At 35.5% G+C, this 25,553-nt stretch overlaps 1 protein-coding gene across 1 annotated transcript; it reads right to left on the bottom strand.

Moving 5' to 3' along the window:
- Nucleotides 1-518: 518 nt before the first annotated feature.
- Nucleotides 519-19,537, bottom strand: LOC126979743 (myrosinase 1-like). Its single transcript, XM_050829252.1, has 7 exons — nucleotides 19,410-19,537; nucleotides 9,421-9,515; nucleotides 6,406-6,978; nucleotides 4,680-4,922; nucleotides 3,564-3,721; nucleotides 2,003-2,244; nucleotides 519-781 (listed from the first exon to the last, which is right to left on the bottom strand). The coding sequence occupies exons 2-7, from the start codon at nucleotides 9,503-9,505 to the stop codon at nucleotides 634-636; spliced, it is 1,449 nt and encodes a 482-aa protein (XP_050685209.1). The 5' UTR covers nucleotides 9,506-9,515; nucleotides 19,410-19,537; the 3' UTR covers nucleotides 519-633.
- Between the last annotated feature and the right edge of the window lie 6,016 nt (nucleotides 19,538-25,553).

The following is a 25,553-nucleotide window of genomic DNA, read 5'->3' on the forward strand; positions in this document are numbered from 1 at the left end:
ATGTTGAAGTAAGTATATTGTATTAAATATATCGTTGTCTTGTACCCATAGTACAGGCTATGCCTAGTTTGGGGCAAAAAAAATTGGAAAAAAATATCTACCTGATGCACGCAAAAAGTTATACTTCTTTGGCCTAACAAAGCAAAAATCCTTAAATTTACTCGTGCTATTCCACGTTTGTAGAAAGAAAAATTGTATTGTAAAAATTGGCCTATCTAATTAATTATTAATGAACGAATATGGGTGTACGGGCTTGAACCCCTAAGCCTATCCTAATAATGAACGAAGAAACCAAAACAAAAAATAACGAATGTCGTAAACGTCAGGAAAAATTAGGAACCAACCTAACCCTGTTACTTTTATGTTACAGTGATGCGCGCATATCTTAAAATTTCACTCTCATAACGCGCCTAAAGAAGTATAACTTGAAAAAAAAAATTAGCAACATTGTTATCTCCTGAGTTCATTACTGACTGAAGGAATAGCATCCATAGTCATGAAATAAATAAAAAAACTGATTTCATGTAATTCTTTGGCGCCATTTTTATTTTTCTAACACAATTTCCTTGTACACATAAATATTAATTACAGAAAAATAGATTGTCTTTGCTAAACAAAAGATTCAAAAATCGTTTAAAAACAGATTTCTCTAAATTCTGGTAGATAGTGATGCTGTAATGCTCTGGTCTCGATGAGATGTTTGTACCACAGCACTGACCATCTTGCAGTGCGTTTGCGATTTTCATCTTCGTAGTCAACTTCAAACAAGCCGAATTTTATGCTGAAATATAAACATATCTTGTCTACATTTCGTTACTTTTAAATTCAAAGTCCAATAAACTTTATTAAACCAAAAAAGATCGATTTTTAAATGGATTCGAATCGTAAGCACATGAATCGATTCACAAAATAATCAAACTCCATAAGATCGTTTTTAAAAAATCTATGTTTTCCAAGTGTGCATTTATAATGTAAAATATTTACATCGATTTTTATAAAAAAACAAGGAACAAATGATCTCTTATCGGTAAAATCAGTTTTTTTAGTCCAGAGTAGTCGACGATAACAATTATTTTTATAACCAAATCAAAGTCAGATCAGGTATGAAGGAAGATGTTTATTTTCAAAATGTATTTATTTCATGAACAAGTTAAACTTCCCAATGCTTATCTTTACTTATCAAAAATAACAGTTTGTCCAGTCTTTTCGGATCAAATCGGTTCGGCTCATCCCTTGCAATGTTGCCGGCAATTGAAAAAGGCGCTCACAAGGAACAGCTGATGATACATGATACTCATATACCTACATCATTGCTATTGAGTGAACCTTCACTCAACTAACTAGTGTGAACTACTTAGTTATAAATATAGTTGTTATGCTCGTGCCAGTACAATATACGTACGTAAATGTAACTTTTTATTAAATGGAGTCGAAGGAAAGCATCAGCCATCGCAAGTTTTTAGACAATCGTGAACGCCGTAATGTTACGGATATATACAACTAATTGCAAATATTTTTTTGGGTTTTGCCAATTCAAAACAACCAAATGGCAATTCAAAGCAAAAAATTCTGAAAAAAATCTATCGTTTCGACCTAAAAAATCGATTCTTCGATTAATCGATCTCAGATCGCCATCCCTACCTTGAGTATTAAAAACGGGCATTCATTTAAGGATATAGTGGTAACGCATTCTTGTCTAATCTTACAAACATATATATTATAGTTTACCTTGTTGTATATATTATAAACATAGATATACCTATACAACAAGGTAAACTTAAAATGTTCTATTAAAAATTGCTCGGTACATCAGGTGAAATTTAATATACAGAGATAATTACGCACACTCACGTATATAGACATGGAAGCTATTCTTAAAGGGTTAGCATTCCCATCATATTAATACTTGAATAAATATATACATATTATAATAAATACACATATAAAGCATTCTTTGACCTTTCGCTTCTTCATTGGTAACTAAAATAAATAAAATACCTACCTGATTCCATAATTCCATTCAAAATTATCCATCAAACTCCAAGCAGTATAAGCCACAACGTTACAACCGTCAATTTCTATTGCGTCTAGAACGGCATCAATATATCTCTGGTAGTACGATATTCTGTCCAAATCCTTTATACCACCAAATGTGTTGAATCCGTTCTCCATTATCATAATTTTTGGATTACCACAGGTTTTCTTTACCCAGTTTAAGCACTTTCTGATTCCTTCTGGAATTATCTAAAATAGTTACATATTGTTAAAACAGAAATATTTTTAATGGGAAATTATCTACCAGAAAAAATAAAAGGAGAGAGGAAGGAAAAGAAGACAATATAAGGTAAAGTATCACAAAAGGTCACGATAAAGCACATAAGAAACTCACGAGTTTTTACTTTTTTAGTAGTTGTTAGTCTCCACTCATGATATTGCAACGCCAGAGGAATCATAAGTATCGATCCAAATTTGCGCTGTTCAAGGAAAAAAGTTACTCGAGACGAACGTAGCATATCCAGGTGATGACGGTATCTAATGAAGATTGTGGCGTTAGTGCGATGTTGCAACTAGGCTGCAGGAATAAGGTCTAACAGCTATTCGGAAGAATCCGTGATAACTGCAGTAGAAAATGTAAATTGACGCGTCACTATGGTTTGGACTGTCTAAAAATTTCATATCATTTCTGCTCTACGAGACCGTTGTGAGCAGACCTTGCATCCCAGGAAAAGGCACATTGCAAACAAAAGCAAATTGGCACGCCGAAGACGGCAATATACGATCAACTGCAAGGTGGGGAGAGAGAATTGGGAATAAAAATAGAATTTCTTTTTTTTTGAGAAAATTGACGAGAAAAGCAAGATGTTCAGCTGATGATAAGTGCCTAACATTGCTGTGCCGTTTAGAATTCATGGTGGACCCAATATTCTGAGCGGCTTTACGCTAGTCACTTTGAGACATAAAATGTGTCCTTTGCCCAGTAAAATTCACTAGCTACGGCGCCCTTCAGACCGAAACACAATAATTTTTGCACATTACTGCTTCACCGCAGCAAAACGCGCAGTCATCTCGCAGAAATCCTGTGCAACAAAGCCTCCCACTGGTCTTAAGTTTGATCCAAACATTTGGCTTATAGGATACTGTTACCACGTCAGTATATCTAACAGAAACTCAGGAAAGCGGGATCAGATACCTCAACTATTCATACTATTTTGTATTAAAATATAACAAAGCTGATATATAAATATAAAATATATCAAACACATATCAGATGGCGCTTCATTGTGTGTCTTCTACCGCATTTATCAAGGGAGTCTTCCGAAGAGCTGTTTCACTTGATTCTTGCCGCCGAGTTCCACCTTCGCACGACACGCCACAAATATCGTTATCATCTCCAACATATGGATTCGTAGCGTTTCTCCTTCTTTTCTTGTGCGGTGTTTCCAGTGCGAAATGAGCGAACACCTTTCTAAAAGGCCGCTCCTGTGATTCCTCTGATGCTGCAGGAGAATATGGACGTATTTCTTTGTACTCCTCTTCCAGAAAAAAATAAAAAAAATCCATACAAAAGAATAATCCAGGGCTCCTCTATCGTAGTCTTTAACTATCTCCACAGCTCCAAGGTCGTCATCGAAGGAAGGAACCGGGAAACGTCCTGTCTTAAAGTTTTCTCTTGTAACGAAGCTTGTGGAGTAATGATTAAATCCGTAGAAATCACTTGTGCCTGTAACAAATTTAATATAGAAAAAAAATTTGAAAACAAAATCTTATGAAAGATACGGGACTCGAACCCACGACTTCTCGCGTTCCGTGAGCTCCGTGTCCTCTTCCAACTGAGCTAACCGTTCGAGTGACGTAATGTCATAAAATCTTGAATGCTTTGTTCAACTCTCAGGTTGTGCCTTCATCTACAGGATCTACTTTTCAGTTGATAACCTGCTCTACCCCAGTAATTGCATATTAGGAAATTGACTTGAGATGTCCCTCTTGCAAATCTAAACAATTGTAGGATTAAATAAATATAAAATAAATAAATTTTGAAAACAAAATTTTAAATTTCAAACATAACGAATTATTAAAGATACTTGTTAAGAGTTTTCAAAGACGATAGGATATGGGAAGGCAGTTTTTATCGAAACTTACTTCAGAACGAATAAAAACATGGTCGATCTATCGATAGCCTAGTCGATATACAACAAGAACATGCAAACAATTTGTCCTGCAGAATAAAGAGGGATAAACAGGGAGTAACTATCCTTAGAACTGCTCGATCTTTAATCATTTAGATCACTTATTAAGATCAGAGATCTGCATGGTACTTCACAGAACTTTTTCCCGATAGAAAGTTTGGAATTTTTTACATTTTTTTAATGGAAATAAGGGACGAGCCGAGCAAGTAGCTGATGATATTTTATATGTCCTGCCTATTACAATGCGGTGCCGCTCTCAATTCTTGAAAAACCCCAAAAATTCTGAGCGGCACTACACTACTCACCTTGAGACATAAGATGTTAAGTCTCATTTGCCTCTCAGTAATTTCACTAGCTACGGCGCCCTTCAGACTGAAACACAATAATGCTTACACATTACTGCTTCTCGGCAGAAAAAGGCGCCGTTGTTGTTCCTAAAATCTTGCCGACATCCTGTGCAAAGTAGCCTCCCACTGGATAAAACTTATCTACCTTTGCAATACTCTATTTCTTCTGGTGTAAATTCTGGAAGTCTGCTTCTAGGATAGCCTTGCTCAGCACTCCTTGCTGCAACACGCCTTTTCACGCTTTCGGGAAACCCGCCCTGCGATGAGAAGATCGGGTGGCTATAGAGACCCACAGAGAAGTCCATCGCATCCAGCCCTGCTTCTATATCTTCTGGGGAGTCTGTAGCTCCTTCCACAAACTCACATGCAAGCACTATACCGCAAATGCCTAAAATAAGATCAATGTTGTAAATTCTGCTAAGACTTGTCTTACTCAATTCGACACGTGTTTTGCCTCTTCACGAGGCATCCTCAGAAGTTGTTGAGTCGCCAAATACTCGCACGAGAGTGTTAAACACGTGTCGAATTGATGAAAGAAGTGAGAAAAGAACTCACAGCATGTGGATAATTATGGACTTCCGCCAAAAAACTTCATTATTAAATTTTAAAGGCCGGCAATGTTCCGTGATTCCTCTGGTGTTGCAAGAGAATGTGGACGGCGGTGATCACTTAACACCAGGTGACCCGTATGCTCGTTTGTCCTCCTATTCCATAAAAAAATTTAATAAAGTTCAATTTAAATACCTCAATGAGTAATTTACATTTTATTACCATAAAGTAATTAAAATTTGAAGACTTTTGAACCGTTTCATAATTTAAATACGTGCATAAAATATGCTTACGTATAATATTGTATGGTATTGAACCTGAGCGGCACTGCATTGTAATGGGCAAGGCGTATCAATTACTATCAGCTGAACGTCCTGCTCGTCTTGCCCCTAATTTTCATAAAAAAAAGAAAAAGTTGTCTCCCAAATAGAAATTTTCAAATTTAGGAAATAAAAACGGAAATGAAACCGTGCTTATCGGTTTCGAGTTATCCATTACTAGTTTTTCGAAAAGAGAAAAAAAAACTTGTTATCGTGCAGCTATTTTCTGGTTACAACAAAAGAGAAGTCAATTCTGCCTTATTTAGTGTTTTTTTTTATGGAACTGGAGGACAAATGGGCGTACGGGTCACCTGGTTAGGTGATCACCGCAGCACACATTTCCTTGCAAAACCAAACGCGCTTTTTTGAAGGCACCCATGTCGTATCGTCCCGGAAACACCGCACAAGGAAGCTCATTCCACAGCTTCGTAGTATGTGGAAGAAAGTTCCTTAAAACCGCACTGTGGAGGAACGCCACACATCCAGATTGTGGGGATGAAATCCTAATTCCTTTTTTTTATGAAATTAAGGGACGAGACGAGCAGGACATTCAGTTGATGGTATTTGATACGCCCTGCCCATTACAATGGAGTACCGCTCAGGATTCTTGATAAACACAAAAATTCTGAGCGGCAATACAATATTGGTCGTCACCTTGAGACATAAGATGTTGAGTCTCTTTTGCCCAGTAATTTCACTAGTAACGGTGCCCTTCAGACTGAAACACAGTAATGCTCACACATTACTGCTTCAAGGCAGAAATATGCGCCGTTGTGGTACCCTAATTTAGCCGGTATCCTGTGCAAAGGAGCCTTCCACTGGTTAGTGGGAGGTTCCACTACTTAGTGTCGTTTGGTTTCGAGACACTTGTCTCTCTTTCTCTCTCTCTACGCGCCTAGAGCTACTGGCAACTCAGTGCTAGCAGTTATTTTGGCGTAATAGTATTAAATATTGTAAATATAGTTACATTAAGAAGTGTTGGGTACAAATTAAATTAATTACCGTTCTGTATTTTTCTAAATTCATCATTATAAATGTGCCAGGCTCTTGCATGAGCTAACACGACATTCTTTGCTGCTAAATATTCACCAATGCCATGGGCGTTAAGTCTTGGCGCCAGATACAGCATGCCATAGCCAAACACACCAATCTGCTTCGGTTCATTGATCGTTATCCAGGTCTTCACTCTATCACCAAACATCTTGTACAGAGCTCGGGCATAATCTCCAAACCAGTCAACTATCAAAGGGTTTGCCCAACCGCCTAAGTCTTGTAGACTCTGAGGTAAGTCCCAATGGTATATAGTGATCACTGGTTCAATCTTACTTTCGATCAGTTCATTAATTAGATTATTGTAGTACTTTAACCCAGATTCGCTCGTTTTATTTATGAACCCGTTAGGGAATAGTCTTGTCCAGTTAATGGAGAACCTGTAGAAGTCCACGCCCAAGAACTTGACCATTTGAATGTCACGTTTGTAGAAGTCGTAGGATTTGCAGACGTCATCGCCGGTTGTGTTGTCCAAGATGGCACCAGGAGTACGGCATGTTGTGTCCCATATGTTTTTAGTCTTATCTGGAATCAAAGACATTACATCGTGACACCGTGAATAACCTCAGAATACAGAACAAACAAAAAGGAGTCCTTTATCCAATGGTTCTATCACATTTCCGCGCAGCGCATTGTGTACAAAATATCTCCCTGCCCGCGCCTCACACCCTGCTTAATTCTACCAACGATATATATATTTCTTCCATAGTACATATTTAATAAATTTAATATTAAAAAAACGGCCTGCGTACAAAGTACACATGTCAGAAGTGAAACTTCTTTGGAAAACTAATTTTTAAATCTCGTTTATATTAACTATCCTAATCTGTTCCCTAAACCAAATGTTTTTTGTCAATAATAGTAATTATTAGATGTTCTACTTACTCGCGGCCACGCACTTAACCTGCACGATACAACGCTAGTAGGGAAGGTGTTCAACTTTTTCGCATCCGCGTGCTAAGCCTGCACGATACAACGCTAGGAGGGAGAATGTTCTATTACTTGCGGCCGTCCGCTAGACCTGCACGATACAACGCTAGTAGGGAAGATGTTCTACGTTTTTGCGGCCGCGCGCTGAATTTTATGATATAACTCTAGTAGGGAAGATGTTCTACTTACTTGCGGCCGCGCGCTAAACCTGCATGATACAGCGCTAGTAACGAAGTTGTTCTACTTACTAGCGGTGCCATGTGCTTCATACTACGTTCGCCCTTTCTCACTCTATCTCCATCGGTCTCAATCTCCATCTCCCTCTTCTTGGATAACAACGTCCCACATTTTCGTGACACTTTATTAGCAAATATAGACACTGGATTTAAAAAATTATCCCAAATTCGTTCGTTGCACTCATAATTTTGCGCGGCGGCCATCATGGATTAAAAAAAAAACCTGCACAATACAAAGCTAGTAGGGAAGCCCGAGAGTAAGAAATACTCTTCCTCAATCGGTGTCAATCGCTCTCTCCCTTGAACAAAAACGTCTCAAATTTTCGTGACGCTCTATCGCGATTCATTCGTAAAAATTTTACCCTCATGCGCCCAAAAAAGTTTCACTTCAAAAACAAAATTGAAAATTGCTGATGAAATGTTATCACATTCGATTTGTTCTCATGCCTGGTAACATTTTTGCAAGTAAGAACGACAACCATTTTATTATTCCGACTGAAGGACTAGCATTCATGGTCTAGAAATAAATTATAAAAAAATGAGAATGTCAACAGCGTAGTTATTTAAAAACTGACAACTGCAACTAGTTGTAAACAGTACGCGGGTACGCCGTTTTGGCGAAGTTTACACGGCCTTATTATTGAGAACGTTAACGGTTTCTGACGGTTTGTTCTGTATTCTGAGTAAAAAATATACGAATTTAGTTAAATTAATTACATTCATGTCTCGGCAAAGATATAATACATAATATCTAAGAATATATTTATTTCATATTTTAATATTCTGTCCAACAGGCTAATGTGACACTGATAGTCTGCTGACTGTATGAATCCGGGTCGGGTCGCTAGTTATAATAAATAAGTAATAAAATGAATTTTAATTATAAAGTTCCTTATACATTTTATATCTACAATAATTTTCACAACTAGTTTTAAGTACCCGTATTATAAATTTTATTTAATCAAATTTTCTAATTTTGACTTTAGTTATATTATTTCCATTATATAAAAGATTATCTTATTATACTTATATTACGCTTTCATGCCTAAAACACTGAAACGATTTTGATGAAATGGAGTACAGAGATAGAGTAAAACTTGTAAAAGAACATTGCCTGTGTTCTCCACCTTTTATCGTGTTTTAGTGGTTGGGAGGGGTTGAAATAATAATCAAAGATGACATCGTGAAACTTTGTATTTAGACACAGGAAAAGGGGGACCAAAAAAAACGGAATCCAAACAAAGTGACGCTCTCACGCCTTGCTTTAAATTCCAGTTTTAAATCTGGGTTTATTATAATAGATTGTCATTTTGAAACATTTAGAAGTGTTTTATATCAAAAAGAGTTTAAACGTAGCTGAAGACGACTCGGCGAATCATATATTATATAGATAACACAATCAGAAGGCGCTTTAACTATTAAATTTGGTACAAAGATAAACGCTGAAAAGTTCCATGAGCACTTTCAGAAAAAAATGTTTTTCTATTTGATTTAGCAAAGGATGAAAAACAAAATATTTTTTTTATAAAAATTAGTATTAAATAAGCCATTTATAACTAACCACAGCTGTTTGTATATGTATATTATTTGCAAAATATTCTAAAAAAATGCTGCCCAAAGTAAGATATTCGACGCGGACGAAGTCGCGGTTTAAAGCTAGAATTCTATAAGCGAGACGTACCTATATATAGTATATTTTTCTTACTAGTATTAATTATATTATGATAAAATAAAATGGGTGATCACATTTGATATCTGCGATCCCCTTATCCTTAATAAACTTAAAGAGACAATGTCTCACCATCTTCATTCCAAGCTCCTTCTATCTGATAAGCGGCCGTTGCTACTCCAAACTTGAATCCTTCCGGAAACTTCCTCACTGACATCTTGAATCCTCTGTAATTGAAAAATAAATTTAAACATATTTATCTTATATAAAACACCCTGAAAACGTGCTCTGAAAAGGTTGCGTAACGTCGGTCTAGCTAAAATAATAATAAAAATTTAACTTTTACGCAAAAACAAATGTAGAAACACAGTTACAATGACACGCCTTTTAATCCTTTTAAAAGTGTTTTATTTCAATGTATAACACTTGCGTTAATCAAAGAAAATACTAAAAGTGCCATTCTTTACGATTTTTGAAGAGTCATATGTTCCTATATCGCTATTTGATTGAAAAAAGAAAACATATGGACATAGATATAGCATACCTAGATTTTGCAATCACTGCTCTAGAAGCATTATCCAGGGAGAAATAAGGGGAATACATAGATTCAATTTGAAAACAATATTTAATAAACTAAAGCGACATCTCAAGTCAATTTCCTAATATGCAATTACTGCGGTTGAGCACGTTGTCAACTGTAAGCCACAAACTGAGAGTTGAACAATACTTACAAGATTTATCAACGATACGTCACTTTGTATGGAATTACGCTACTAGCTTGATGATTGAAGCTCAAATTGGTGATAAAAAGAGCGGCCAAGTGCGAGTCGGACTCGCCCATGATGGGTTCCGTAGCAGTTAGTAACATAATATAGAAGTTCTTGTAGTTCGTTGTAACTCGATGTTTTAATTTTTTTTATAAAAGTGTATTTTTTAAATTAAGTTAATTATTACCAGTCGCACCAATTTTCGATGGAAGTTTGCATGGTAATGTACATCATGTATTTATTTTAGTTTTGTCATTCTCTTATTTTAGAAGTTACAGAGGGAGGGGTTTACACATTTTACCTCTTTGGAAGTGTCTCTCGCGCAAATTATTCAGTTTAGAAAAAAATAATATCAAAAACCTCAATATAATGAAGAAAAAAATTTATAGTTTCAGTTCTAATTATGGGGAACCCCCAAAGTTTATTGTTTTTATTGTATGAAAATAAAAGACATTTATTTTTTCAAAATTGATTTCTTTAAAATTCCTTTTGATGTCATTTTTAATATACTAGATACTACTACCGCTTCGGAAACAAATGGAGCTCTGAGAGAAGAAGGGGCGCAAGAAACTCTCCGACTATTCTTTTTTGCGCTCTTTTTAATAAAATATACAATATTGTACTATCATTGCTATTGCTATATAATAATCATAATCTCAGCTGTGGAGTAGTAGTATTTGCGACAAAGTCATTTTTTAATAAAACATTTAAATTTATTTATAGATAATGCCTGAGTTGTGGCTGGGACTTTATTATAAAAGTGTATACATTTACCCTTAAAGCTGTTATGTATCTTATGAAGCCTAGAATTAGTTTCATCATATGGAATATTTATATGGGGAAACTGTAGTGAAATAAAATATTAATATATTATTCAATAGAAAAAATGTATCAGAATTTTAGAAAATATTCAGCAGATGGATTCAGGTTGACCATATTTCAATAAACACAAAATTTTAACTCTTACTTCAATTTACGTCCTAGAAGCATGTAAATTTGTTAAAACATTACTTATATTCAACACTACCAAATAACAAGCGAAATAATAGAAATTTGAACAAATTAAAAATACCATAAACAAGTATGTCATTAGTGTGATCGAGCCCTCACCACATGGCAATAAAAATTTATAATCACATCCCAAACGAAATTAAAAATAAAGAGAAGCTTTCTGTATTTAAAAGACATCTTAAATATTTATTATTTTTAAAATGCTTTTACGATTTACCCGAATTTTTCAATTACATTAAGTGTGAGAATTAGTTATAATATAGAAATAAATAGTTATACTTATAATAATAGTGGTATTGTCTGTATTTTTAATATCATAAGAATTTATAAAGTGTATAACACTTATTTATTTTGTGTAAAACATTGCTGTGCCCTTGCAGGGCGTCAAATTTTGTCTACCTATTTAATGTACCACCCTTTTGTAAAATGTGACTTGCAGTATAATATAGTATAATAATAATAATAATGAAAATCACTATTAAGAGCAAAAAGTTGACAATTTTTGTGAACGTATATTAAATTTTCATAAATGTACTGACAATAAACAGTCATAATATTTATTTCTTTAAATTTTTCTTTGAGAGACTGTCTATAACCAAGCTGATATATAGCATAAACAGCTCTCCTTTGCAGAGCAAACACTATATCAATGTCAGCAGCATGACCCTATAGTAAAATACCGTACGTCATGATGGTGTGAAAATAACTGAAGTACACTTATCTAGCGGTCGCAACATTCGTGTACTCTCTAATCTTTCTAACGGCCGCGGCGCATGCCGCAAAGCTGAGTCTATCTGCTAGTTGGGCAATATGTGGACCCCACTGAAGCTTTTTATCTAACGTGATACCCAAGCAGACCGTAGTGTCCACAAGTTCGAATCTCTGGTCATTTATAAGTACGTTGGTTTGTACCACCGCTGTGTTTAGAGTAATGAACCGTAAACACTTTGTTTTTACTGTTTAAGTGCAGATTATTCGTCTCAAACCAACGCACTATCTTTGAGAGTGTATTGTTTACCTCTTCATCAATATCTACACGTCGCTTCACTTTAAAAATAAGTGTAGTATCATCAGCAAACAATACAATCTCATGGCTATCATCTACCACAAACGGTAGATCGTTAATATATATAACAAACAAGAAAGGAGCGAGAATAGAACCCTGTGGAACACCTATTCCCACAGGTTTACCAGAAGACCGTTTGCTATTTACATCTTAATGCGGTCACAGAATACATCTACTTACCAAGTTTCAACAGTATAGTTCTTATAGTATTGGAAAAAAATGGCTGTGACATACCGACGGACAGACAGACATACATGACGAATCTAAAAGGGTTCCGTTTTTTGCCATTTGGCTACAGAGCCCTAAAAATGGACCCCTATCACTAAGACTCCGTCCGTCTGTCCGTCTGTCTGTCTGTCTGTCACCAGGCCGTATCTCATGAACCGCGATAGTTAGTTGTAATATTCACAGATGATGTATTTCTGTTGCCGCTATATAAAAAACTAAAAAACATTATAAAAATATATGTTTTAACGGGGCTCCAATACAACAACATGATGATATAGACGATGTTTTCATGGTACGGAACCCTTCGTGGACGAGTCCAACTCGCACTTTGCCGGTTTTCAATCGAATAATATGAGTCATCGAGAATATGAGTCATACCTTAGATAATTTTTATGTCTAGAATCTTGACTCTAGATAGAGTCTCTTGCTGTTAGACAACTGATAAAAACAGGCCAGGAATATTAATTTAGTGGGCGTGACAAGCTACGTCGTACACCCGCGATTTGTATGTCACTTTGTATAAGTATGCTCAAAATAGAAGTAAACAGTCAACCTCAATTTTTTTCGACATTTTCAAAGTTGTCACAGTCTATCTAGACGTATCAATGATCTAAGAGTGATACCTACAAGAGTTCTGTTTGTAATCACGAACCGAAGCAAGCACCTTACTAGACATGAGTAAGGGTGCTTGCTCCTGAGTAAGGCCCGGCCTACACCAAATGTCTGTTTTATTTCATTTTTTAAAATATTTTCAATAAAACTTTCATCGTCAAACTCTTGAAATATTGTGACATATTCGCCATGACTGTGACATTTTATATGGTTTCTTATCGAGAATCTATGTTTCCGTCGATAGTTTAAATATTGAACCATTAATTGTGTTTCTTACACTACTAATTCCTCTTCCTCAAGCAAATTCAAATTTTACTTTTGTAACGACATGACGTCTTCCCTTTGTAGATATCAGTTAACTGATTTCGATTTACGTGCTCTCACAGGCCACAGCTCACATCTCCTCCCAGCTACGCATCTCCTTTCCGCTTTGGTGGAAGCAGGGCCTAATACATAAGCTAAGCGTACATAGGTAAATGTGCTAAAACGCGAACTTGACTAGCTCTATGGATCTCAGCCAAATAATACCTTTATTCTAAAATAATACATATATATATATAATATTACACGAGCATGTCAATGAGGCGAACCCATAAGATTTTCCCCCACCAAAAAGTGACCAACGTGGCTATAGAAGTTTCAATTCAAAAATTACATTTGTCACATCAATACAAAGACGATGTTCAAGAAGTTGGAGTATAGAAGAAAAAAGTGTGTGTGAACTTATGTATGCACACAAGAAGTTATACTTCTTTGACCTAACGAAGCAAAACTCATTAAAATGATTTATTCCTAATGCTATTCTACGTTTTTAGAAAGAACAATTTTGTAAAAATCTTGCAAAGATGGCATTGACAATAATTAATTATTAAATAATGAATACGGCTGTATGTAATTTAAAGTAGTTTGTCATGAAGCGAAAACACGTTTCATTGCAGATAAAATTAAAAACAGTAATAATAAAGTAAAAGCGACTTGGAGTGTAATTATCAATGAAACTGGTATCTCGAATTGCCGTAACACCTCTATCTGTTTAAATATTAATAATCGTGTTATAAATTCGGAAATAGAAATTGCAAATGAATTTGATAAATACTTCTCTGAAATCCCGATTGTCACGACCAAAGACCTTAACTCTTCGCCAAAAGCAGCATATGATATGCTTAAATTACACGTACAAGTATCTTCCACTGACTTGAAATTTAAATATATTACAGGTAGCGATATAATAAAAATCTTCAAATTAATTAACCTAAAAAATACAAAAGACCTATGGGGCCATTCGACTAATATTGTAAAATACTTACTTGACATTATAGCACCTGAATTAGCAATAATATTTAATGAATGCATAGATGAGGGTGTGTTCCCTGACCTCATGAAATACCGCAAGGTTATACCTTTGTTTAAATCGGGCAGTTCTTTTGACCCTGCTAATTTCAGACCTATTTCAGTGCTGCCTGTTTTTAGTAAAATTTTTGAAAAACTTTTGCTTCAACAGCTACAAATGCATTTTTGTAAATTAATGAACAAAAATCAGTTTGGTTTCACTAGGGGCTTATCAACAATTAATGCGGGTACTAGACTCATTGAGCACATCTTTGACGCCTGGGAAGAGTCACAGGATGCATTGGGCATTTTTTGTGATTTGTCAAAAGCATTTGACTGCGTCCACCATGAAACTTTACTCCTAAAACTAAAGCATTACGGAGTGAAAAATAGAGCCCTAAATCTGTTAAAATCATATTTAAGCGATAGAGTTCAGATAGTCGATGTAAATGGCAAACGGTCTTCGGGTAAACCTGTGGGAATAGGTGTTCCACAGGGTTCTATTCTCGGTCCTTTCTTGTTTCTTATATATATTTACGATCTACCGTTTGTGGTAGATGATAGCCATGAGATTATATTGTTTGCTGATGATACTACACTTATTTTGAAAGTGAAGCGACGTGCGGATATTGATGACGAGGTAAGCAATGCACTCTCAAAGATAGTGCGTTGGTTTGAGACGAATAATATGCACTTAAACAGTAAAAAAACAAAGTGTTTACGGTTCATTACACCAAACACAGCGGAGGTACAAACCAACGTACTTATAAATGACCAGAGATTTGAACTTGTGGACACTACGGTCTTCTTGGGTATCACGTTAGATAAAAAGCTTCAGTGGGGTCCACATATTACCCATCTAGCAGATAGACACAGCTCTGCGGCATATGCAGTTAGAAAGATTAGAGAGTACACGAATGTTGCGACCGCTAGATTAGTGTACTTTAGTTATTTTCACAGCATCATGACGTACGGTATATTACTATGGGGTCATGCTCCTGACATTGATATAGTGTTTGCACTGCAAAAGAGAGCTGTTCGTGCTATATATACAAGCTACTTGCGCAAAACCAATTTGGTTTTCAGTCAAATCGATCTACTCTGGATGCAGTACTTGAGGTTACTAAATATATCACTAGTACCCTAGATAGTGGCAATAAATGCATAGGCGTTTTCCTAGATCTGCAAAAAGCATTCGATACAGTCTCAATTCCTATCTTACTCAACAGACTTTCCAATTTGGGAATTAGAGAAATAGCTTTGTACTGGTTCAAAAATTATCTTAATGGAAGACAGCAGTGTATTAAGATAGGCGATCTTACTAGTGATCTTATCACCATTGACTATGGAGTTCCCCAGGGAAGTGTTTTGGGCCCTACACTATTCCTAGCTTACATCAACCCTCTTTGTAAGATTTCTCCCACATCAGGACGTATCGTTTGCTTTGCTGATGATACTGTGGTTTTATTTCATGGAAATCAGTGGGATGACGTGAAATCGTTAGCTGAAGAAGGATTGAGCGAAATCACGTCTTGGCTGGAAAATAGTTTACTAACTGTCAATACTTCTAAGACTAAATATATGTGCTTCAATATCTCCAACAGAAATAATCCTGACGGACAATTTACTCTCCCAATACACACGTATCCTTATAACCGGAAAAACAATCGATCTTATTGTAAATGTAACATCCTAGCCAAAGAGGAAACCATAAAATACCTTGGTGTTACGCTAGACGAACACCTTAATTGGACGGCCCACATTTATAACACAAAAAATAAAATAAAACGTCTCATTCTATTATTTAGAAACCTAAGAGACGTGGCACCAGTCGAGACAACTATGATGGTGTATCAATCTCTCTGTGTTCCAATCATGACCTATTGCATTTGTGCGTGGGGTGGAGCTGGCAAAACGTTTATGCTTCAGTTAGAACGAGCGCACAGAACTCTACTAAAAACAATTTTCAATAAGCCGTTTAGGTACCCAACCAACGAATTACATGAAGAGAGTAAACTTCTTAGTGTCCGTCAGCAATATATTTATGGAATAATTTCAAGATTTCATGTAAAAAGTAATATAAATTCTATTGATAATAACAGCATAAACACATTTCGTACCCCAATCACTAAAACAGGCTTTGCTCAGTCATATTATGAATTTAATTCGGCAGACGCTTACAACTACTTCAGTAAATATAATAAAAATATAAGTAAAGTAAATAAATTCTCGTTAACAAAATCTTTAATATCATGGCTAATAGTATTATAATACGAAGATACAGAAAATGTTCTTAAAATTAAAACTTAATATTCAATTACTAGCATTTATTTAATCTTGTGCACAGTTTGACATACTAACAAATACTTAAAAAAAAAAACACACACACACAGCAACACACACGCACACACACACACACACTTACACACACACGCACTCATACACATACACGCACACGCACATACCTCTTTTTAGTGAGTTTGCTAATTATGTTTAATAATGGATAGCCTTTCGGAAGGACCTAGCCTCTGCAACTCAGGGTATCCTATCGCAGAGGGTAGGGCACAAAAACATTTTGTACCACATATTATTAGTTGAATAAAGGATTATTATTATTATTATCAGCTTGGTTATAGACAGTCTCTCAAAGATAAATTTAAATAAATAAATATTATGACTGTTCATTGTCAGAACATTTATATGTTCACAAAAATCGTCACCTTTTTGCTCTTAATAGTAATTTTCATTATTATAACACAAGAAATAAGGGATTGCTTGTAACTAATTCTAGTAGGCTTCATAAGATACATAATAGCTTTAAGGGTAAATGTATACACTTCTACAATAAAGTCCCAGCCACTGTTCAGGCATTATCTATAAATAAATTTAAATGTTTTATAAAAAAATGGCTCTGTCGTAAATCCTATTACTCCACTGCTGAATATCTAAATGATCGGACAGCCTGGGACTAGATTGTGATTATTTTATAGCGATAGAAATGACTGTACAATATTGTATATTTTTATTGAAAAGAGCGCAAAAAAAAGAATGCTGGGAGAGTTTCTTGCGCCGCTTCTTCTCTCTCAGAGCGTCATTTGTTTCCGAAGCGATAGTAGTATCTAGTAGTATAAGAAATGACATCAAAAAGAATTCTAAAGGAATCAATTTTGAGAAAATAAATGCCTTTTTATGCCTTTTATGGACTTCAAGCCTAATAATGAACGAAGAAACCAAAAAAAAATAACGAATGACGCAAACGTCAGAAAATTTTAGGAACCAACTTCACTCTGTTACTTTTGTATTAAAGTGATGCGCGCGCATCTTAAAATTTCACTCTCATCATTTTTCATAACGCGCCTAAAGAAGTATAACTTCAAAAATAGGTTCATTAGCAAACATAATATAGCTGTGTATTTAACATAAAAACTATATATTGTTATGTATTGGTGTCAAAATATGTATATGCTATTTAGTCGTTACGTGTCTTTTGTTTTAACTTTATCTATAACGTAGTTTTAAAGTATTTGATTCTATAATCTATAATCATACTTAGAATGTGCTTAGATTTTACTGACGTAAAACTTAGCTAAGTGTAAGTTTAGCGCAATCTTTGCTTTGGTATTTATAGTCATTTCACAGCTGAGATTATGTTGAGCAAGCTCAGACAGCCCAATGCAAAATTCAAGTTCGCGTTTTATCATACTCAAATAATTTTTACCAGATTTAATCTTTTGCACAGGATGCCGGCTAGATTATGGCTACCACAACGGTGCCTATTTCTGCCGTGAAGCAGTAATGTGTAAACTTTACTGTTTTTCAGTCTGAAGGGCGCCGTAGCTATTGAAATTACTGGACAAATAAGATTTAACATCTTATGTCTCACGGCGACGAGCGCAATTGTAGTGCCACTCAGAATTTTTGGTGTTTTTCAAGATTCCTGAGCGGCATTGCAATGGGCAGGGCAAAAAATTTTATGCAAGTGAAGTCTGAGTGAAGTCGTAGATATCTATAGAGTGTACTTACACTAAACGCTTTTAAATCGTCATTATTTCATTTATATTACTGAATTTATCATATTATGTTCGAAAAAAAAGGGCTCGTTAAAAGAACATAGAAGAAACTGAACGCACACTTCTTAGGGTTTCGTAGCCAAATACCCAAAGGGTTCCGCCCTTATAGATTCGTCATGTCTGTCTGTCTGTCCGTCCGTATGTCACAGCCACTTTATTCTGAAACTATTAGAACTATACTGTTGAAACTTGGTAAGTAGATGAATTCTGTAAGCCGCATTAACATTTTCAAAAGTAGAATAAAAACAATAAATTTTGGGGTTTTCCCATACTTAGAACTGAAGCTGAAAATATTTTTCATCAAACGCATATATACCCCATATGCATAGGCCTTCAAAAACAATGTCGATGTTTTTCAATATAATTTTTTTCTAAATTGAATAGTTTGCGCGAGACACTTCCAAAGTGGTAAAATGTGTGTCTCACCCCCTCCCCCTGTAACTACTAAAATAAGAGAATGATAAAAGTAAAAAAAATATGTGATGTACATTACCATTAAAATTGGTTTGAACGAGATCTAATCAGTAGTTTTATAAAACGTCATAAATCGTAAACCGTAATAAAAATAAACTGTATTAATATATATTATTGCGAAACTGAAGTGGCAGTGGGCAGGGCACATAGTTCGATGGACAGATGGCCGGTGGGCCAGAAAAGTCCTCAAATGGCGACCACGTACCGGCGGAAGACGCAGAGTTGGTAGGCCCCCTACAAGATGGACCGACGATCTGGTCAAGATCGCCTGAATACGTTGGATGAGGGCAGCGCAGGACCGATCATCGTGGAGATCTTTAGGGAAGGCCTTTGTCCAGCATAGGACGTCTTCCGTCTGATGATGATGATGAATATCAATTATTATATACTGGATTCATCAACCTTTTATGTCAGTACTGCCTCGAACTAACTGCATAATATTCACTTCATGTCCAAGAAAATAGACGATTCTAATTTACTAATTACTATATTAAAAACAGCACCAATTTAGTACATATATATTTTTACACACGACTTAAATTAAATATTTAAACTACGTCTCACCTTGTTCCTTATAATCGTTCAAACACAAGTGTATGGTAAACGTTTTCAAGTATAATTGATAAAAACATGTTCACGAATTACGCGGCTTGCGATTAGTCATAATTACAAATAGGACTTTTAAACTTATTTTACGGCAGGGTTTGCTGATAAAAGAAAATTAAACTGATAATATACTCGTAATTAACAATGCTAGTAGTTGCCCAGACGTCAAAATTCGTCCATAATTCATTTTGACAACAATCTGTACAATGTACGTGTAAAGTTTTGCGTAATATAAAAAAACAACATGTTATAACCAAAATATTATTTTTATTGCTTTTCAAAATACTCTCCATTTTAAACATTTTTTCATGTGATCGAACCATTTTTTAAAACAGCAGGACCACAGATCTGAAGCATGTCTTCTACGTGCTGATTGAACGCTATCACTGCCTCTTCGGAATTGGTAAAAGTGAAACCTCTCATCAAATCTTTGATTTTGGGAAAAATACAGAAATCACAGGGTACTGGTCGGGACAATGTACAGAATGAGTAACAAGTTGTACTTTTTCGGAAGCTAAAAGTGACTTAGTTTTCTTGGCCGGGTGTGAAGAAGCGTTGTCATGATATAGGAGAATGAGGCTTTTTGGGCGTCTTTCCCGAACTCCTTTTAACAGCCTGGGTAAACAAATGGTAGAATAACACTCAGGACTAACATTATTATGATTTTCAAGTGGAATTGTGCAGATAGCTGCGAAAAAAAATGTGATCATTATTTTAACAACATTTCTCGCCTGACTCACTTTTGTTGGACTGTTACCATTTACAAACACACACAAGATTGCTGTTTTTTTCGGGTTCAAAACAATAAATCCACGTTTCGTCTCCTGTGAAAATGTCATAAACAGCTTTAGAATGTCCGTGGTCGTACTTCATTAGCATCTGTGAGCATCATTCCACGCGAGCCCGCTTCTGCTCCGCTGTCAGTTCATGAGGGATCCAACGACAACAAAGTTTCCGAACACTCCATTCATCTTGTAAAATTTTCTGAATTTGGCTCATACCAATAGTCCTCGAATTGTATCATTGGTAATCCGCGAGTTTTCTTCAATTAGCCGCTAAACAATAGCCACATTGTTTTCGTTGACGGCAGCTGTGCTTCACCGGTGCGTAAAAAGAATAGGGGAGTCCCAGGCCCAAGGGTGTCGTAAAAGGCGACTAAGGGCTTTTTGGAAGTGGTAGTATCGTGCTGCCATCTTATGACGTCAGCACAATTGGGCCAGACTCTTCCGGGTGTGCTATCTCCGACACCGTTTCTTCTGCATATCAATGATATGTTGGACACCTCCATTGTGCATGTCCTCCATTCCACCCCCAACATACATTGTTATGCAGACGACAGCAGTGATGATGGTGATGGAGGCGCCTAGTATCAGAATACTGGGTCTCGAAATTTCGAGCGATTTCCAATTCATTTGAGCGATTTTCATTAATAGAACACAGGCAATACTTCAAGGCGGCTCACATCGGACATCCGGCCTCATGTGGAGTATTGCTGGCAACTGGGACGATACGACATGACTTTCACAAAAACCGCGTACACCTTCCTTAAGGCCGGCAACGCTCCTGTGATTCCTCTGGTGTAGCAAGAGAATGTGGACCAGGTGACCCGTTCTCTGGTTTGTCCTCCTTTTCCATTAAAAAAAACAATAAACTCCAATTTATATACTTATAAGAATTTTAAAATAAAATAGAAAAATTATCTCTAATTGTATTTAAAAATAACTTAATAATATTTAATTACACATTATAAAACTAAATTATGCGGTATAATAATATTATCATTGTTTGTATTTAATACCTTCTTTATTATAATATTGTTTATTATACTAACGTATAATATAACGAAGATTAATTTTTTTTAAGAATTTTGTTGCATTACGCCAAAAAAGAACCACTTCTTGCGTGAGTTAATTAATGTTAAATTAAACTACTTTAAAATGTTAACTCATATTTAAGTTGGTAGAAACGTTTTTCAATAAAAGTAAAATTCATTTCCTTCACGACATCAAGAATCGCGATTACGATAAATTATATATGCTGGCAGTTAATTGAAAGAGCTAGAACATATGACATCATTTGAGAACTATGTGTTATATTGTTGCAACAAGATATATTTAGATGATTTTATGTTTTGGTAAATAACGATGATAAAATGTTTATTTATACTATGCCCCAAATGAACCCGATAAACGTTATCCTGTACACACGTCTTAAATTTGAAAAATTGGCCGTTAGGAGGAATTCACTAATATACACACGGGCAGGATAATTATATATGGAATGAATTGAGAATCTAAACCAACCTTGAATCCACTTAAACACACACACCACAATCGGTCCAGCCGTTTAGGAGTAGTTCACTGTAGTACATGTACAGAAGAATTATATATATATATATAACGATTTGCATTAGTCACGAAAATTTTGATAATCATTTTAATACATCTGTGTCTCTTTGAAATTACTCACACATTTAACTCACGTCATTTTTATTGCAGCTATCAAACGACGAGGTCGAAATGATAATATATTTAATACTTGCAAATCGTACACTCCAATTGCTTAGACTTTGGTTACGTGGCAATCGTAAACAACTCATCAAAATCAAAACGAAACCCTTATTGATTGATACATCATGTCCGTCTGTCTAGATGTATTCTGTGAACCGCATTAACATTTTCACACCAAGATTGAAAAAAAAAACAATAAATTTTGGAGGTTCCCCATACTTAGAAGTGAAGCTCAAAATTTTTTTTTCATTAAACCCATATGTATCTATGGATAGGTCTTCAAAAATTGAGGTTTCTAATATAATTTTTTTCTAAATTGAATAGTTTGCGCGAGAGACACCTCCAAAGTGGTAAAATATAGCCCCCCGCCCCCCCACTGTAACTTCTTAAATAAGAGAATGATAAAACTATAAAAAATATATGATGTGCATTACCATGCAAACTACCACCGAAAATTGGTTTGGATGAGATCTAGTAAGTAGTGTTTTTAATACGTATAAATGATGAGAGCTCATTTTATTTTTAATTTTTAATTTATCACTTTTCCTTTTAAATAATTTAATATCGTTTTCCTTTCCATATAACTTTTATATAATGTTACTTGCTGCTGCGAAACCCTTCATGGGCGAGTCCGACTCGCATTTGGCCGCTTTTTCAAGGACGGTGAGGACAAACCAGTATACATACCGGTCATCAGATGTTATGTGATTTACATAGCCCATGCACTTGTAACATTAGAGGAATAACAAGTGTGTTGCTGAAAATAATATAAAGAGTTACCGTGCGAGTTGAATGTGGTCGGGGCTTGAGGTAAAGAGCTGGAGCATCTCCCCCCGCTTGCCGCATGCCTCACCTCGCACGCCTTCGTCACTTACCGTGTTATCGCGTTAATATTATTAAAGTTGCAATCTCGTGTTATTTGTTTAGATATTATTAATGACTTATCCGAGTCCATAAGGTTCCGATGCAATAAGAAATGAGTTTTTATTCATTCATTCATTCGAAAAATGTTTTAAAAAAGTGTGTTGAAGAATGGTAGAACAATAATTTGAGATTTAATTATTAGGTTAAAATAGTATACTTGTATCATTATTTAAATTTATCGAAACTTTCATGATTATAGTCAGTCAATTATAATAAGGTCTCATCACTATCGCATTCCTGAACTCTGCATTCAACTCGCGCTTTATCTGTACCAATGTATTCGTAAACCGAAATACGTGTGAAAACGTGTGAAAACGTGTGTGTGAAAATAGGACAATTCCATTACAAGCTGTCATGCAGATTTTAATAGGAGAAGGTATCCAAGATATTCTAAGCCGCGTGATTATAATTATATAATAATAATAATAATAAAACTTTTATTTGGAACAATTTAACAAAGATAATACAAACAAGTAAAAACGATGATAGCTGCAAAAGTATAAACTGCAGCGCAGCAATTATAAATGCTAAAGTACTTATTATACACCAGACGAAGTATTTTTGATCACATTCAAATAGGCTCTGCCAACTACTAACTGATATTTAAATCAAAATCAAATAAATAAAACTTCAATTACTGTAAGACAAATAAATTTGGTTCAAATCAGGATGAAGTACCTACAAAAGTAACTTAAAAAAGTATACAAATGAATATAACATAACATTTAATAACAAAAAATTAACAAACATTGGGCCCAAATATTATTATCATTCAAATAATCTTGTACATTATAATATTATATCGTATACTAGCTGACCCAGCAAACGTTGTATTGCCGATATTAAAATCGCGATACAAAAGTAACTGTTGATCGTAGATCGTCTACAATCCACACCTATTTTTGTATCGCGACTTTAATATCATTCTTTTCCATCCACAGATACGCAATAGATTTGCAAATGCGAATCGAATATATTGATTATTGTAGTACGATAATTTTATTAACGATATATTTGGTGGGTCTGAGAATCGGTCGTCATCTATTTTTTAAACTCCAAAAATTTTAATAATGGAAGTTTTTCAATTACTTTATACGACAATACAACGTTTTCCGGGTAAGCTAGTATCCTTTTAATTTTGAATCCCGTGAGAGTTCGAAATATACGTTTTTGCGGCAAATACGGCCGTATCTTTTTTACGTTAATTTTTAGAAGTATGATTCCTCTATGACAGCTCCACGCGTTCTCGGGCTTTCTTTTTTTCCTTTTAAGGTACAAAACCCTAAATAGGACCACCACCTTCCTAAAAAGTCAGCAACGCTTCTGTGATTCGTCTGGTGTTGCCAGAGAAGACACTCGTATTTCCAATTATTCCATAAAAAATAACCGCCCATTTTCACAACCCTTTCGTTTGTGGTCGCTGGTAGGCGCTATGGTTGTGCGCTATATTTCACCGGGTCACCACGGTGGCGCAACCAGTCGCCGCTACCAACAAAATGTATACTGCTCTATAGAGAGTTGACACCTGGTGTCCGTTTGGTTGCGCAACCAATTTGGTGACGCAACCAGTTCTGACGCGTCATGACTCTGGTGCTAGATGGTGTCTAGTAATATAATTCAATCCACTTTTATAGATTTAGCAGTTTTACGGCGCCTAGTACGACAACAGTATCAGTGTGTGTGAAGTTTTATTAAAATTATTTAGGAAATACCAAGCGGATTTCAACAAAAAGTGCATCCAACCATTTATAAAGGTACTGTGAACCACATACTTTGGAGATTTCTCTAAGTCATCCCGTTTTATTCAGATAATTAGCAAAATATACGAAACATTCTATGAACCATTTGTATAAATACCCTCACAATAATTGATAAATTGTCGCCACAATAATATAAATATCCAAACACGTCAGTCAACGTCACTGTTAAATTGGATATTTGGCATTTGACAAATGAAAGCAGCAGTATTGCCACACCTAGCAGACCAACCGGTCGGATACAAGGATTTTGGCCTAATCTACAATGTACTCTTTGGATTGTTCTTACACTTTGATTGGGATATATAATAATGGACTGCCGTAAATGTTTAAAAAGTATATTTGATGTAGAGAACATTAAATGTACCTCTTGCTTAGCATGGTTGCATTTTTATTGTGCTGAATTGACGGAAACAGACTTTAAAAAAAATTACCTATGAAAAGAATAAAGTGGAAGTGTTCTGCCACCTCGCCCACACCTAACTTAGCCGCATCCTTAAACGTAAACACTGAGGCCTTAACTAGATATATGGATACAAAACTTGCAGACTTGAGGCAGCAGTGGCGTGATGATCTCAATATTGCTATCTTGGAGGTCTCACGAACACTTAGGAACGATATATGTGCCCTAGAAAATCGCATGAGCACATGGGAAGAAAAGTTGGCTCAAGTGGAATCGGCGAATGTCACAAAATGCTGCACTGCGTAAGGAGCTGAAAACCTTACGCAACAAATTCGATGACGTCGATCAAGCCTCAAGAACCTGCAACATTGAGATCCAAAATGTGCCCGAAAGAAAAGGTGAAAATCTAATACAGCTTTCTTATACACTTAACAGGAACTCTTAAACGTTGAACTAAATGACTCTGACATAAAAACTGTTCATCGCGTTGCGCCAGGTGTACCTACAA

This window comes from Leptidea sinapis, chromosome 4 (genome assembly GCF_905404315.1).
Source record: "Leptidea sinapis chromosome 4, ilLepSina1.1, whole genome shotgun sequence".
In the NCBI taxonomy this organism is placed as follows: Eukaryota; Metazoa; Arthropoda; class Insecta; order Lepidoptera; family Pieridae; genus Leptidea; species Leptidea sinapis.

Coding starts and splice junctions, on each gene's coding strand:
- LOC126979743 (XM_050829252.1), bottom strand. CDS start 9,505: ATGTCAGTGAGGAAGTTTCCGGAAGGATTCAAGTTTGGAGTAGCAACG. Junction 3,722..4,679: donor AGAAATAGAGTATTGCAAAG/GTAGATAAGTTT, acceptor AATTTGTTACAG/GCACAAGTGATTTCTACGGA. Junction 782..2,002: donor GAATGGAATTATGGAATCAG/GTAGGTATTTTA, acceptor TTTATATTTCAG/CATAAAATTCGGCTTGTTTG.